We start from the raw sequence: 16,749 nt of genomic DNA, 5'->3' as shown, positions 1-16,749 counted from the left end.
ATATCAGAAAGGCATTTATTTTAATAAAAATAAAATAAATAATTGAAAAGTTGAAAATAAAGTATCAGTTACACTGTAAAAAGTTTTCACCAGTTTCAACTTAAAAACTTAAGTTTAGCAGCTGCCTTACGATTGTAAGTTAAATCAACTTAAGTCATTTAAACTCACAAGTTATATCAACTCATTTTTATTGTAATAAGTTAAAATGACTTGGAGTTTTAAGCTGATTTAACTTAAAAACTTAAGGCAGCTGCTCAACTTAAGTTTTTAAATTGAATCTGGTGAAAACCTTTTGTAGGATTAGGGTAGGTGTAGGGGCTTATTGTCCCAAAAAGGTCACATCTATTTAATAAATTGAATTAAAACTATAATTTACGCTCAATACGTAATTACTGCATACTGTTTAATGTACTATGACACTGAGTTGCAGATAATTGCGTCTTTTTGCAGTAAGTATTATAAATAGCAGAAAATCCTGCTGTTTTAACTGTAAATACAAGCTATAGAATGCATTGTTATTTGCAAGAAAATATAATATTTTCACTTTGTGTGAATGACATCTATCGCTATTTGCACTTAGTATAGCATATTTCGTTAAGAAAATAAGCTATCACTTAGTGTAAATTGCATCTATTGCTTTGTGCACTTAGTGTAAATAGCCTCTATTGCTACTCACTCTATAGCCGCTGCCTAATATATTTGGCCATTTTTTAAGGTATACTGCCACTTATTCTGTAGCATTTCAGTCAAACAAAATAAAGGGAGAAAGGAGGAAGGCGTGCTATGGTATTAGGATTTTAATGCACATAATATAACATGAGGATGCTAAAACAAATCAAACAGCCATATAATGAACGAATATATACTTTTTTGGTATGTCCAAACGATGTTGTGGAACCAGGTTTAGTGTAAGTGATTTAGTGAAGTTGCGTAGAGAGTTTCAGCAATAATAGCTGTAAAATGTCAATGGAAAATACATCAGTTGGGAACAATATTTATCAAACAATCTGCATGGAAGAATTAGAAGTGCAAAGGAGCATTGCAACAGAAAGTGTAAAGGATTACGTAACCTCAGTTGTCCTTTCGAGAGCGCGCTCGCTCTTTGCTTTCACATCTGCTTTAGCTTTAAAAACAGTTCACATTTAGCGGGGAGAAAGGGAAGGGGATCACAGCAATGGCCACATTTGCCAGTTCTACCTCAGCTCATATATATTATAAACAACTAAGACACCAGCAGGTTACACTTGAATCACAAACGTACCTGCAAGTGTGTCACGTAAAATCAGTGAATCGCTATTTAATTGTATTATTTTATGACGTAATAAACGTACAGTAGAACAAACATAACAAAAAGAAGCTCCACGCTATTGTGAAACCAAATCTTTTCAATAAATTCATCAAATATGTGCACAAACTGCCTCTGTGAGATTCATTTCAAGGATACAAAATAACTGGGAGCTTATGAAATCATTCTATGCCATTATTTGTGTTGCTAATTATGTTCAGAGTCAAAAATCAATGAATGCAAAACTATTTGTTAATAAATAGCTGCACAAGGAACAGAAAAGATAGAGCATCAACCAGTGTTTTGCCTTAAATCTTGACATATCTGGAACTCAACCTTCTGCTCAATTCATACTGTTGATCTGAAATAGTAATGTTTAGTCTCTTCTGTTCGGATCAGTTCATGTCTTGTAGATCTGATGTCATAAACCAGCACAGCAACTGTAGCAACGCTCACCAGAGCAGAGAGAGCCAATCGGATCACAGCTTCAGTAGAACCACAGCAGTGGATGTTGTCTGAAAAAAGAAAAATGCTGAATCAGAATTGTGCATATAAGTCTTATTTAAACCAGATTTATATGCGCTATATTTTGTGGGTTATTATTAGGGGTTCAAGCATATACTGGGAAGACAGTGTGTGCAAATTTGATTTTGTTGTATGCACACTTTACTTGCATATCCAAATAACATTAACTGTAGAATATAGGCAATTCGGAACTCTTTGTTTAATTCACTCCTAGAAATGCATGTGACCATTGCCTCATTTTCCATGATACTAGCAGAGCTGGATAATCGATTACATGTAATCTTGATTATGCAATCAGACTCCAAAAATGAAGTACTTGTATTTAGACTAAATACTTGTAATCAGACTACAGTTACTTTTTATGGATTACATGATTACATATTATTTACACAATAGCAATAACTGATTCAATGCAGGTAAACAAATAAAATAACATTTTGTGTGTTATTTAATTAATTATTAGTTTTTCATCAAACTCATATACCCCTTGCACTTCCTTTACAAACACCAGTTAGGGAACACCTTGACATAATATATGTTTAACGCACTTTATGTTAATAACAACAACTGGAATGTACTTACTCTTTGTATTTTATGTCAGTACGGTACAATAGTATCCTATTTAAATCAATGTGATAAAGGCGTTAGGTCAAACATAATCTAAAAGTAATCTGATTACATTACCTAAAATGTGTACTGCAATATATTACAATTTGTGAGTAATCTATCCAGCTCTAGATACTAATGTTTACTAGAGCAGCACTGTGCACCAACATTTTTACCTGAACACTTCCAAAAGAGTTATGTTTTGTAAATAAATGCTAATATCATCAGTTATGTACCTGAACTTGGCTGATGGAGTTCTGTATTGTTGTTATCCTCAGTTTGATTGACAGATGAATTGTTCACCACAAAGCTTGACGTCACAAAATTTGATCTTGACCGACTTTCCGGTGATAAAATACTCTGTGGATATTCTGGTAATGACAGATAATATTGTGAGGGCAGTCTCATCATACACACTTCTGATCTTTATTAGAAATGTTTTTCAGTGTAATTAAAGCAGCCAATCATAAAATAAGGATGTAAAAAAAAAAAAAAAAAAAAACTTTACACATTTTACGATGACAAATATATCATTGCACCATAATGGTCTACTCACGATAGACTGTGACATTAAAACTTTTGTATTTAGTCTCTCCGCCGACAACTGTGAGTTGATAAAGTCCAGAGTCTGTGGTTGTGGTGTTTGTGATGGTCAGAGATCCAGCCTGATCCAGCTTCAGCCTGTCTCTGAATCTCCCATCAGCACTATCATAGATTGAGATTGTTTGCGTGAGTCTGTTAAATTCAGCTATTCTTGTGCTTCCAAACATCCACTGTATCAACAAATAGTTCTGTACTTCGGTAACATCAGTGTTTAGAGTGACAGAATCTCCCTTCATCACTGATATTCTCTTCACTGCATCGGTCACATCTAGAAAACAAACAGAAATCTATTTAGCACAACTACAAGTATAACCAAAACGAAAACTATATTTCTACATAAAATGACAGGAAAGAGATGTTCAGTATTACTGAAACAAAACATTTATCAAGATCTTTAAAAAAGTATACACTCAAATTGAGGCTCTAAGGCACACATAGCCTATTAAATCAATTCCTGGAAGACACAGCGTGCAGAGCCCCTGGTATAGACAGATGATACGCTGACATCAGTCTCATCACATACACTTTGATCTTTATTTACAGAAATTGATTTCATTTTAAATAAGCAGCCAATATCATAAAATGCAGATGTAAAAAAATTATAATACATAAATAAATGTACAATGACAAATATATAATGCAAATTAAGGTTAGTGCAAATAATGCCATAGTGTTCTACTCACGATAGACTGTAACATTAAATATTTTGTATTTTGTCTCTTTGCCGACGACTCTGAGTTGATAAAGTCCAGAGTCTGCGGTTGTGGTGTTTGTGATGGTCAGAGATCCAGTCTGATCTAACTTCAGTCTGTCGCTGAATCCCCCATCAACACTATCATAGACTGAGATTGTTTGCGTGAGTCTGTTATATTCAGCTATTCTTGTGCTTCCAAACATCCACTGTATCAACAAATATTTATGTACTTCTGTAACATCAGTGTTTAGAGTGACAGAATCTCCCTTCATCACTGATATTCTCTCTGCATCGGTCACATCTAGAAAACAAATATATATTTTATATATATATATATATATATATTTTGTATAACTACAAATGCAGCCATAACAATAACTATATTCCTACTTTAAAATGACACAATAAGGATGTACAGTATAATTGAAACTAAACTTTTAGCAATATCATTAAGAAAATATAGAAACAATTGGAGGCTCCGAGGCACACATAGCTATTAAATCAATTCCTGGACAACCCAGCCCATAGTGTAAGGCCCCTGGGCTTTGGCCCCAATCTAGAATACAACCCTGTGGACAATAAATATAATTTATAAGGTATGTGCTGTCAGAAAGCATGTTACAAGACTGCAGAACTCATTCAGGACAGTCAAGCAGTTTTAGGTGGTTCTGAAATGATTTGTTCCTTTTATTTTTGAGTCACGTGATATTTCTTCAGCGCTCGTTTTTACGTGCTAACAGAAGTGAAACAACTCACTCTGTGGATCAGCTGATTTAATTTTATTCAGCTGACAAGTTATAGTTGATAGATCATGAACTAATTTAATTTTCATACAGAGTAAATGCATTGTTATAAACCACTTTAAATTATAGCTAAATGCCTGTTGAAATGTCTGTTCGGAATAATAAGCTTTCCTTTGATGCATGGTTTGTTAGGATATGGCAATATTTGGCCAATACATTTGACCCAATTTTGACCCATACAATGCATTTTTGGCTTTTGCTGCAAATATACCCATGCTATACTTAACAGCCAACTTGTTTTGTGGTCCAGGGTCACATATTATAACATTGATGTCAATTTTATCATTATTTCTAAGTTATTTTCAGTGTTTTACAACGAGATAAACTTTGTTTTGGTACATTAAATTCCTTTAGCAAAATTTCTCAGCACACACCTAAACTAATAGATACAAATAAGCTGCCTTTGTAAAGATATGTCTGAGAAACTTCCCTTACGAAAATTAACTATTGTTTAAAAATAAATCGTAAAATGGTTATTATATAGTTATTCAGTGGTAGCCACAATGCAACCATGGTTTTGTTACAAAGAAACATAGTTTTACTATGGCATTTGTGCGATTATACAAATTGAAAATAATACGTCAAAAAGCACTATGTAAACGTGATTAATTTTCGTAAAACAAGGCGCTTACAAGAAGCTAAGTAAAAAAAAAAAGCATAACTTACCAAGCATATGACACAAGCACAAACAAAACAAGACAAAAGCGTTAACCATATTCTCTGGCTGTTTGTCAACCACTAATAACGCTGTGAATATCTGGAGATATCGACTTTTGTTGCTACATGTCCGCAGTGCCAGGAGAGTTGGTCGCTAGTAGGCGTTCCCGCTGCTGGTTGTCTAGTTGTCTAGTTACGTTTATGAGTGACAGAAGTGGATTGTATGCCGTGTTGTTGACACTGACTATGATTTATTAAATAAAATAAGTCCATAAGACGCTTAATATCAAACACGAACTAGAAATAACATGCTCTTTAAAGATTGTTGATTTAGAACACCCTTATCAAACTTCTTTTTTTTTTTTTTTTTTTTTTAAATGATGATTACAGTTGTCAACAATCAGCTAAATCAGACATGGGCTCCTGTGACTAAACTCAGATAACAGATAAATGTAAGCTTAAATGTAAAGAAAATGTTGATTATGTGTTATCTAATAAAAAAAATAAAATAAATAATAATAATAATAATAATAATAATAATAATAATAATAATAAAGTAACCTAACTAAAATGCCAAAACTCATTGATAAGGGTCTGTTTACATAACACCACATTCAACTAAAAATATTTATGTGTTTTGTCTGTTTATTTACACAACTAAATGTTGGGGTTCTGAAAATTAACACTTCTGAAAATTGGGTTTGAAAGTGCAAGCTTTTGAAAATGTAAAATGATACCATCAATCTACAACAGTGTAAACTTGTAGAAATTATATTATGGGCATATGCATTATCTGTTATGTGTGTCACTCTCTCCTCTCCACCTGTAGCTGGTGTGTGGTGAGCGCACTGGCGCCGTTGTACTGTGGCTGCCGACGCATCATCCAAGTGGATGCTGCACTCTGGTGGTGGTTGAGGAGAGATCCCTCATATGATTGTAAAGCGCTTTGGGTGTACGGAAATACACAATGAAAGCGCTATACAAATACATCATTCATTCATTCATTCATTCTGTTCAGACTATAGACCCCTAGGGATTCTTTTCAAAGTGGCATCACCATCTACTAGCATGGCATCCATAACACAGTGTTTTTTTCGTCATTTTCGCGGATCGTGAACATAGTAAGTCTGAAAAAAAAGAAAGAAAACGCAAAGGAAAAACTTTTATGTTTGTAGTACATCTTTGACGTTTCAATGTAACCAAAATGTTATTAGCATCTGAGTTCCCAGATAAGTTGTTTCTAAATTTAAAAATAAGAATACGGAGTAAAGTTGCTCTGGCTCTTTTTTCAATGATTTTGTTACACAGTGTTTGATGCTGTCATCGGTTGCTGCTGTAAAAACAAAATGTGGCTAGACCAAAAGAGCCTGTCGAGTCCTCTGCACAATCTGACTTTGCTGCAACATGGATCAAAACTGCTAGAGGACTGGTCCAAAGACTGAGCCTGGTTTCTCCTTTTTTCTCCATTTCTGTCACCAATAGTGTTTTGGTTCTATGCTTCTGTTTCCTCTGGCTTGTTTAGTTGGGGACACTTAATTTCCAGCATATCCTATTTTATCTGAACTGAACTGAGCTGGATGATGACATCACTGAATTCCATGATGAACTGCCATAAAATGAAAACTGAAAGTTTATTGTTGTCCTTTCGCATTATTGACACACTATTTTCCTATTTAATCCTGTGAAGCTGCCTTGACACAATTTATATTGTTAAAAATGCTATATAAATAAAGGTAACTTGACTTGACAAAAGCATGTCTGTTGCAAGCAAAGGCTCACAGCTAGCTGGCAGCTGGCTAAAAATGCTTTACGGCCATAATGTTAAAACGGCTTGCCACATACTACGTGCCTACCTACTGACACACCTCTGTGGAAAATAATCAGTAGGTAAATTTCTTCAAGAATTTAGCGGCATGCAACCGACACTTTAGACGTCAATAAGTCACCATTCAGTAGACGTACGTCTCACCAATGTTTTTTTTTATTTTCCCGTCTTCACGTTTATGTCGGTTTTTGTGCGGTTTACAAACAACGAATGTTCTGCGGAAACGAATAACATACATTATCTCCATCGAGATCATCTATTCACAGGTGTTCAACAACATGCAGTACATGATATTGTTTCTATTCTTATTGTTCATGGACGGTAAGTAAGGTGTTCTAAATAAGGGATAGGCATATCTTAGAGTTTCACTTTAGAGTAGTAGTAGCAGTAGCCATATGGTTAGCAGTTCCAGGTTGGCAGTTCTGAGATAAATTCATAGGAAACGACGCCGACAAAGGCGTCTAATAATGATTATAAGGAATAATGTGGCAAATTGCGTATCTGCAGTAAAAGGTTCACAATATTGCGCATATAAGAAGTTTTTTTTTTTTAAGAAACAGTCGTATTTACTCTAGGTGTATCTGGTGCGGATAAAACAGAGTCCGTGATGGAGGGAGATTCCGTCACTCTTCACACTGATCTTTCTGAAATACAAAATGATGATACGATCCTGTGGATGTTTGGACCGAAAGACTCTGTCGTATCTCAAATAACGAGAAAGGCAGGGTTGACTTCCTTTTTTGTGACCGATGATGTGGGATTTAGAGGCAGACTGCAGGTGGACCAAGAGACTGGATCTCTTACCATCAGAAACACCAGAATCAGGCACTCGGGAAAATACAAACTAGCCGTCTCAAGAGAAAAGACTACGATAACGATATTTAATGTTACTGTCTTTGGTGAGTATCTCAAGTTTTTCCAGTGTTTTTTAATGGTCAAGTTTACATTAGCGCTGTCATTGTTAACAACCATATATTTGACTTAAAGGGATAGTTCACCCAAAAATAAAAATTCTGTCTAGGGATGCTCGGTAACCATTAACCGACAGAAATAATTTTGACCGATTAATATAATCAGTTAAACGGTTTAAAAAGTAATTTAGTTTTCTGTAAAAATTTACCTAAATATTTTAAAAAGGTTTGCTGGATGGTTAAAATAAAATATTATATAATTTTGGAGAGAAAAAAAAGATAGCCTAAATCACAGGCCTGTAATTGTATAATTACATTCAGAGATAGACCTGATGCCGACGCAACACTATAAACATAGGCTAGGCTATTTTAGTTCCCTTCACCTCACAAAAATAATTAATAAAAAAATATTAATAATTAATGAATTAATTAATTAATAATAATAATAATAATAGTAATAAATAAAAATCCTTTCAATTTAATAGCATTCAGAAAAGAACAAGAATGCAAAATATTAGAAGCTAATAATTGACAAGCCAAAACAATTTTTTTTACGCTACAGCGAAACTGAAACTAACATTGGGTCTCTCATAGGACACAAATCCAAATGTTTCCGTATTCGAAATTTGAATGCCAAAATATTAGGCTATCATGTAAACCTGGCAAGAGTTTTTTAGGCGAGAATGTACTTGTCTGGACTTCAAATATGCGGTTTGTTAATAAAGATAACGTCTATTTTAAAACTTGCTTCGATGTTTTCGGACATGAGAGTTCCAGAGCATCAGCAGACGTTCTGCACTCCTGAATCCGAACTAGAGCAACCTCAGCTCGGCCAGATCTCCAGTAATTTACCGCTGGTTTGTAGTAGTTAAACATGAGATGTAAGTTGATTTGGGTTAATCATACTGGCAGTCTTTGGTCTCATTTATCTATTATTTGTTCCAGAGCAACTAGTTTTGGCAAAATCTCATCATGTTTATGTTAATTCAATGCTGTATATCAGAGCGCTACCTGTATAACTTGCTTTTGTCTGGATTGCCTCACAACTTTTATGATGGTTTATGTTGTATTTTAAATAATATTATTCAATACATAATCTGCAATATAAATAATAATGGTATTTGTAAACAGTGTGTGTTTTATCGTGATGGTGATTCTAGTTACGTTATTCCGCCATTAGATGGTGACAAGAAACTGTTTTACGAGTCAGCAACAAAGACTACAGGAATCACCCTTAACAGATTAAAGGATAGTACAAGCCAATCGGACATTGATTTAGTGTGATGATTGTGTTAAAGATTAAATGCTGTATCAGATGCGTAACCATGATCACTCAGTCAATATCTCTCTTAATACTAAACATAGCACACAGCTTTTAGTACAGTAATACACACATACAATAAGCTTTCAATGAAGCAACTCAGCATTCCTTCGTTAATAGTTCTAAAGTGAGGTTTTGGAATTAGTAACGGAGGCTTATGCTCAGCCGTTGTCAAACTGTCAAACTTTGATTTGAATTTGTGGTGGAAAGAAGTAGTTCCCACAAAAAGAAACTCCGTTGTTATTTTATGTATTTATGCCGTCGAATAAACGCAATATCACACTCGTAGACTTGAGATATGGCTGTCTATTAGCACACTGTGATTAGCTGTGATTACAGTAATTAAGAGCTGTAAATATCTGAGTGATGGCTATATATAATTAATTTAAATATAGACTTTCCCAGGTGGCAGAAGGATATATACAGAGTTAATGAATTATACATTAAATTTAATCTCTTTCTGAGAAACTGTTTAAGTTTTTTTTTATTTATTTTTTATTCCAGGTGTGGTTGGTGAGACGGATGAAGTGAAGTCAGAGACAGTGATGGAGGGAGAGTCTGTCACTCTACAGAATAATGTTTTAGTAGAGAGAGATGATATAATAGTGTGGAGGTTTGGAGATAAGGGCATTCTCATAGCTAAAATTGATGTGGAAACTAAAGAAATCTCATTAAATAATGCTGATGAGAGATTTAGAGACAGACTGCAGCTGAATCAGAATGGATCTCTGATCATCAAGAAGACCAAAACCGAAAATGCTGGATTTTATGAGCTCCAGATCAGAGGCCGTGAGAGCTCCCAGCGATTCCTTCTTTCTGTCACCGGTGAGTAACTCTGAGTCTGTAAAGATCAATGAAATGATGACATACAGACTTATCACTTCTCTCATAATAATATTACATAATTGAATCAGATTAAAATACAACACATTTACTCACTAAATGACTGTCATCTTTGGCTATTCCAGGTTCAGGGCTGCCTCCAGGTCTTATAGCAGGAATTGTTGTTGCTATTTTCCTGGTGGCTGCAATTCTGGCTGCTGTTGTGATTTACTATCGCCGCAAGATCTCTAAACTAAAAAAACTATTGGGTAAGTATTACAGTTGATATAGCATTTTGACTATGCTACAGTATATCGTTATTTAAAGGTTTCTGCTTTATATGATGAACAGATTAAATTTAAGCAAGTCGCTCCAGCTATTGCTTCATCTAAAAATGAAAGAATAAATAAATAAAAATTCTGTGGAGCACAAAAGGAGATAGAGAAAAAGGGAAAGTGTTATTAATGAACCATAAACAACTAATTTACTACATTCCAAGTCTTCTGAAGTCATATGATAACTTTGCGCAATGAAGAAACTGAAATGAATATTCACTAATAATCTCACCGTTCACAAAACTCTGTAAAAGTTGTGGCAAAAGTGTTGATGTTCATTTGATATCATTCACACTACATTGCATTTGCAGAAAGAAAAATTAAATTGCTTCATCATCGCATACTGCAACTCCACATTAATTTGCTAATGCATTAAATCAGTTTTTGAGAAATTATTTTCTAATGCTTTGTTTACACTTGGTATTAGGATATGTTATATCACAAGCTTGTTATTTGTGAACATGCCAAACCAAAAAAACAAAACCAAAAAAAAACCAACAACAACACTTTATTTCTTCTCTGTTTCTCTATGCTGCTATGACAGTTAAAGAAACAAAAATGTCAGTAATGGAGGGAAATTCTATCACTCTACCCACTGATCTTACTAAACTACAAACAAATGATGAAATACAGTGGTGTTATCAAGATAAAAACGATCCCATTGCTAGTATCAATGGATGGAACAAAATTCCATTTAAATGGTCAGGAGTTGATGGGAGATTCAGAAGTAATCTGATGCTGAAAGAGAATGGAGATCTCACCATCACAGACATCAGGACCATTCACTCTGGACTCTATAAACTAGAGATCCACAACAACGGAACAACCAAACACAAGACAATCGCTGTTTCCGTGAAGGGTGAGTTTATCAAACCCTTAAGTGTGTTAACAATTGTGAGCTGTGTGAACAATTTAAATGATCAGAAATTTTCAAAAATGTTTAACCTTTGCACCAAATTTGAATTAATATACATTTTAATGAATTAATTTTCCTTCAATTAAACCATCTGTAACTGTTTTTGTGTGTTGGCCGAATAGTTGTGGTTTTCCGAGATAACAGCATCATTTTACAGACATTTAATGTCACATACAGTTGGTTTTAAAAGCCTAAGAGGACATTGCAGATCTATCCCATTAAGTTAGCTTTGTGTCAATTTTTTTGCACATTTTAGACTAGGTTTAAAAATGTATCTGAATGTATTTTGAAACTGCAAACTAAAATCTGCATTATTTTGTTATATACTTCTGTGACATGAAGTAAGTGACATGCCAGTGAGGAAGGGAGATTCTGTCGTTCTCAAGACATCTGCTGAAATACAGGAAGGTGATTTGTTGCTGTGGATGTTTGGAGCTGAAAAGAGTCTTGTTGCTACAAATGCTACATGGCCAAATAAAACTGATGAGAATTTAAGAGACAACATGCATCTATTAGACACTGGATGTCTGTCCATCAGGAACATCACGACCAAAGACGCTGGGCATTATAAACTACAGATCATCAACAGCAAACAGACCATGTGCAAGAGATTCAATGTGACTGTCATTGGTGAGTAGAACAGAGCCGCAGCCCTGCAGACTTTAGTTCCAACCCTAATAAACACTCACCTGCCTTCTGTAGCTTCCTAGTAACATTTCAGACCTTGATTAGATTGTTCAGGTGTGTTTAATCAGGAGGGGTAATAAAGTCTCAATATCCTACTTTATAATGTTGAAAGTTTTCAATGGAAAACATCTGTAGCATTTAATATTGTAAGGATATTAGGAGGTCCTCAGTGCCTGATTTCTGTCTTTTATTATGTATTGTATAGATGTGCCACCAGGCTGCCGAATGCCGCTTCCACAAAGTTTGACTCTTCAGTTAAGTAAGTTTGTCCACTGCTTTCTATCTGGGTGTGTTGTCTTCCGTTTAGCTTGCTGTTTTCGTGATGTGATGTACAGTGTTAGGTACACTCACCTGTTGATTGCCATTACTTGCTCAGTTAAATAAAGCCACATTTTTGTCACTTTTTGTCTCACTGTAACAAAGAAGCTGAGGCCAAGTTAGAATCCACATGTGGGAGTTTATTAAGAGCAGTAGCAATAGACAGGTATGAAAAGGTAGGCAGAGGGTCAAAACCAAAGTAGCAGTCCAATCCATCAACATAAGAAAGGGTAGTACAAAAGGCAACAGTGAGCAGGCAGGCAGGCAATAGGTCCAAGCAAAAACATCAGTCCGATCAGGCAAACAAAACAAAAGGGATAATCCAGGTAATCGAAAAAACAGGGAACCAGGCAGAATCATACACAGAACAGGCAGGCATAAACACCAGGATAAACACTCTGTAAGGCAAGTAAACTGGCAATACTTTGCAATGAGTCCATTGGTGTCTGGTTATAAAGCAACCAAACAAGAAGTGAGAGTAGAAAAAGCAGAGGGAGCGGAACACAGTCAGTACTCAGTCTAGATTTACCATCTCAACTAAGGATCTTAAACTGCAACCCACATTTTGATTCTATCATATACAAATACTGTCTGAGGCTAGGGATTCTGTGCCACCCACATTATATACATTGCTCACCATGAGTCTTCATAAGTCTTCTTTGTTCCAAGTCTAACTCACCACCTGCTGGCAACACCATGCAGTGTTCTCTGACCAATCTCTCTTGTAGTGGTCGGCAACGTGCCTCGTTGTCTAATTTGAATGCCTTGCATCGTTGTTTATTAAGACAACCTTCGATTTGATCTTCACAAAACCAATACATTTGAATAGTTGGTTCTGATGGTTCTCACTTATAATTATCATACACTCTGAAAAATGCTAGGTTGAAAACAACCCAATTTGGGTCAAAATTGGAGAAACCTCTCATTGGACTTTTTGTACCCAGCTAGTTGGGTTAATTGCTTTACCCAACATGCTTGGTTGTTTCAGTAAACTGAATTATTGACTAAAAATTACTATATTGCTATATAGTATTAGAGTATAAGGGTATTTTTTATTTTTTTTTACTTTGGCTCCCGGTTGGTTCCTCTCTGCATTCCGACTCACTCGTTACAATCTTCTGTTTCTGGCCTTCCCAATTTTCCTTGGTATCCTCAGTTACTCTGCTGTGTCAATAATATCTCAGAATTTAAATCTCTAGTCAAAACTCAATTGTTCTCTGAATGTTAACGTTCGTAAAATGTGTACTGCAGTTGCTGAACTTAAGTTTTTAGGTTGAATCTGGTGAAAACTTTTTACAGTGTGGAAATGTGCTAAAAAACATTATTATTTTCTGTTATTTTTCACATTTTCATTTAACTTTTGTGTCTTTGAGATTGTGTCACAACATCAGTCATTTTTTCTGTATGTCAGATTCCACAGGACATCAAGGGGATGAATCGGTGACTGTAGCAAAACCACTGTTGAAAGAACATGATGAAGAAAAGCAGGAGGAAACAACTTCAATTTGAGATAAGACACACCCACCAGTGTCAATCACTATGACATCATCTACATGTGAGCACCATATCAAAGACTATAGAATACCAAAGACATGTCACTCGTGTAGTTTTGAATGGGGAACAATGAAACGGTCATCATGGCCGCGAAGCTCCGCCTTCTTAGTGAAAGAGCCAATCGTTGATTAGTAAAGTCAGCGCGTCAATGCATCTGCAGTTAGAAGTCCTGGTTGCTATAGAAACAGCCGGCGCTCTAAGACGTGCGTTCAGTACTGCGCATGCGCACTGGCTCATCTAGCCGGAAAAATAAGCGTTTTTTAACGCTATTCAAGCACAAGGAACTATATTTATGAGGCAGTTCTTGTTGGATTTCTTTGGAGATTTCAAATATGAAATTTAATCGTAAGTTTGGCGAACAGTTTTGGAGAATTTGATGTTTCCCCATTCAAAGAGATAGGAGCTGCACTTTGATGCCCGAGAGGCGTTTCAAAGATGGCCGCCGAGTGACATGACTTGTCTTAAAAGGACTTTGACCATATACAACAACAAAAACATATTTCTATCTATCTTGTGAAAGTGAAAAAGCCATTTCTGATGAGGTGTTAAATTCCAAGTAAAAAGGTGCAGCTAATGATTATGAAGCTTTGCTTGCTTTTTAATCAAAGCATGTAATCAGGGGTTTTCATATATAATATACAGTAGAGAAAGCGGGTGTGTGTATGGTACTGTCTTTTATATATCTTTTTCATATTACTAACACTGCTTTATGTCTGTATATACACATGTATGTATTACTTACTACTTTTTCTGTTACTGTAGTTCTCTGCTGTGTTGTCTTTATCAGTTAATTTATATAATATTCCTTGATAATAATATATTTAGTATATTTGATGGTTTACTATGTGTCTGAATATTTATGATAATTAATAAAAGACATGCTATTCAAATTAAATATAAAAAGCATTTATTTTCTGAGCGGCCATCCTGACAGGATATAGGACATTCAGAAGAAAAAAAAAGTTATGGAGCCAGAATTGCTCATTTTTGTTTTTATGTTTTACATCATAATGGAAAAAGATGTTGAGAATGTCAGGTAAAAATGGCTTAGCTTAGCTATTTCCAAACTATCAAATCTGCCAACATCTTTTTTAGGCCAGTATAAGAAGTTTGAGGGAAAAAAGAAAAAACATCAATAGCAACTATATTTTTTATAAGATAATAATATATTTTTTTATAAAAACGCGTCTCGGCGCCCTGCTCTTATTTAAAATCATTCGCGGTTTTTAAGAACACAAACGCGGTCTGCGTGAACGTTTTGTTAAAGCACTAACCCTCATTGCACAGACGTCGCCTGGTAGGTGGGCCTGCAGATTTCAGTAAACAATTATTGATTCAAGGAGCTGATAAGGTAATGAGTTCCTTAATTCCCAACCCTAACAACGCCCTACTAGATGCAGTCTTGTATTTGGAAACCTAAACTTACTGCTGTCCTTTTTACAAGTGTTAACAATATCCTTCGAAATAAGATTTTATTGGACTCTACAACAATATGAAGAGCACTTTCAACGTCCTTCTGTTTTCACTAATAATATTCGGTAAGTTTCAATTTCATTTTGAAAACGGAAACCCTTGTGTCCTCATTGGCTGATATGATTTTTTTCCTTAAGTGTGTTACCTTATTAACACTGATCACATTCAACCAGATTAATTGGCAAAGTTCCTGATCGGACGGAGTCTTCCTCCACTTCCTATGATTATTTTGACGTTTCGATTTTTTTTCATTCTTTCTTTGTTTCTCGAAGCTGCAGATAACACTATAATGTGTACAAATAATTTAAGGCAGCTTCTATTCACAACAGATAAAGATAAATGCTAAACAGAGTGTAAAAAATACCAGGATTTTTCTTTGCAATGCATGTAAACGTAGTTAGATGATATATATACAGTGTATATATATATATATATATATATATATATATATATATATATATATATATATATATATATATATATGTACAAATACGTATTGTTGTATGAAATACTATTGGAACAACTGTTCAAATGCATTATATTTTACTGACTTCATGTGCCACAAATAGAGCTAACAAACTTCATAATCTACTGCCAGTAACAGTGTTCAGTACTTAATCTCTGTCTGTGAATTTGTTTCTTGTAGAGTCTCCATCTGTTATTGATCTTGGTGAGGCTGAAATTAGGAGTGTGTCAGTGAAAAAGGGGAAATCCTGTCACTCTTGAGCCTCTTCCTGATCTATTTGGATCTGGGCTAGTATTGTGGGGGTTTGGAATGAAGGAATTCTCATAGCTAAATGTGATAAAGAGGCCACAATAACCTCATTATAGATGCTGTTGATGGGAAATTCAGAGACAGACTGGCACCTGCATGATACTGGAGCACTGACCATCAGATTCAGTAGAACCACAGACTCTGGACTTTATAAACTGAAAACCATCAGCGTCAGTGGAAAACCTCATACATGAAATTTAATGTTACTGTCAGGGGTGAGTAACTCAAGAACAGTGTTGGGGGTAATGCATTACAAGTAAAGTAACGCATGACTTTTTCATTTGCATGAAAATATCTGAGTTACTTTTTCAATCAAGTAACGGCAGTTACTTCTTTCAATTTATTGACTGCCAAATCACCTGTCCCCGTTTTCAGATAAATCAGAAGTACAGAGAGGTTGTGCGCAGTGCAAACATGATGTTACTGGACTAAATATGAACATGCATTAATTTATCCCTCAGATTCAGTATTTCTCAAAATGAATAAAAACAACAAAATGCAAGCTTTTATTAACCAATGTCTTTGCTGCTGACCTGTGATCCAGTTTAACCATACTAATAATCATTTCACTTTTTGGTGCGTGAAAAGGCTTTCACATTTGCTAAAAACAGAACTTTTTATATTAAAAACAAACAAGTA

The 16,749-nt window shown here is 35.0% G+C and overlaps 1 protein-coding gene across 1 annotated transcript; it reads left to right on the top strand.

Moving 5' to 3' along the window:
* Positions 1-7,598: 7,598 nt before the first annotated feature.
* On the top strand, positions 7,599-11,941 carry LOC141337957 (uncharacterized). The gene is made up of 5 exons (XM_073843530.1): positions 7,599-7,897; positions 9,735-10,055; positions 10,199-10,321; positions 11,094-11,246; positions 11,646-11,941. The coding sequence occupies exons 1-5, from the start codon at positions 7,606-7,608 to the stop codon at positions 11,939-11,941; spliced, it is 1,185 nt and encodes a 394-aa protein (XP_073699631.1). The 5' UTR covers positions 7,599-7,605.
* The last annotated feature ends 4,808 nt before the right edge of the window (positions 11,942-16,749 follow it).

Source organism: Garra rufa, chromosome 7, assembly GCF_049309525.1.
Source record: "Garra rufa chromosome 7, GarRuf1.0, whole genome shotgun sequence".
In the NCBI taxonomy this organism is placed as follows: Eukaryota; Metazoa; Chordata; class Actinopteri; order Cypriniformes; family Cyprinidae; genus Garra; species Garra rufa.
This window is presented reverse-complemented; position numbering and strand designations above follow the sequence as displayed.

Coding starts and splice junctions, on each gene's coding strand:
- LOC141337957 (XM_073843530.1), top strand. CDS start 7,606: ATGGAGGGAGATTCCGTCACTCTTCACACTGATCTTTCTGAAATACAA. Junction 10,056..10,198: donor ATTCCTTCTTTCTGTCACCG/GTGAGTAACTCT, acceptor TGGCTATTCCAG/GTTCAGGGCTGCCTCCAGGT. Junction 10,322..11,093: donor TAAACTAAAAAAACTATTGG/GTAAGTATTACA, acceptor TTAAATGGTCAG/GAGTTGATGGGAGATTCAGA.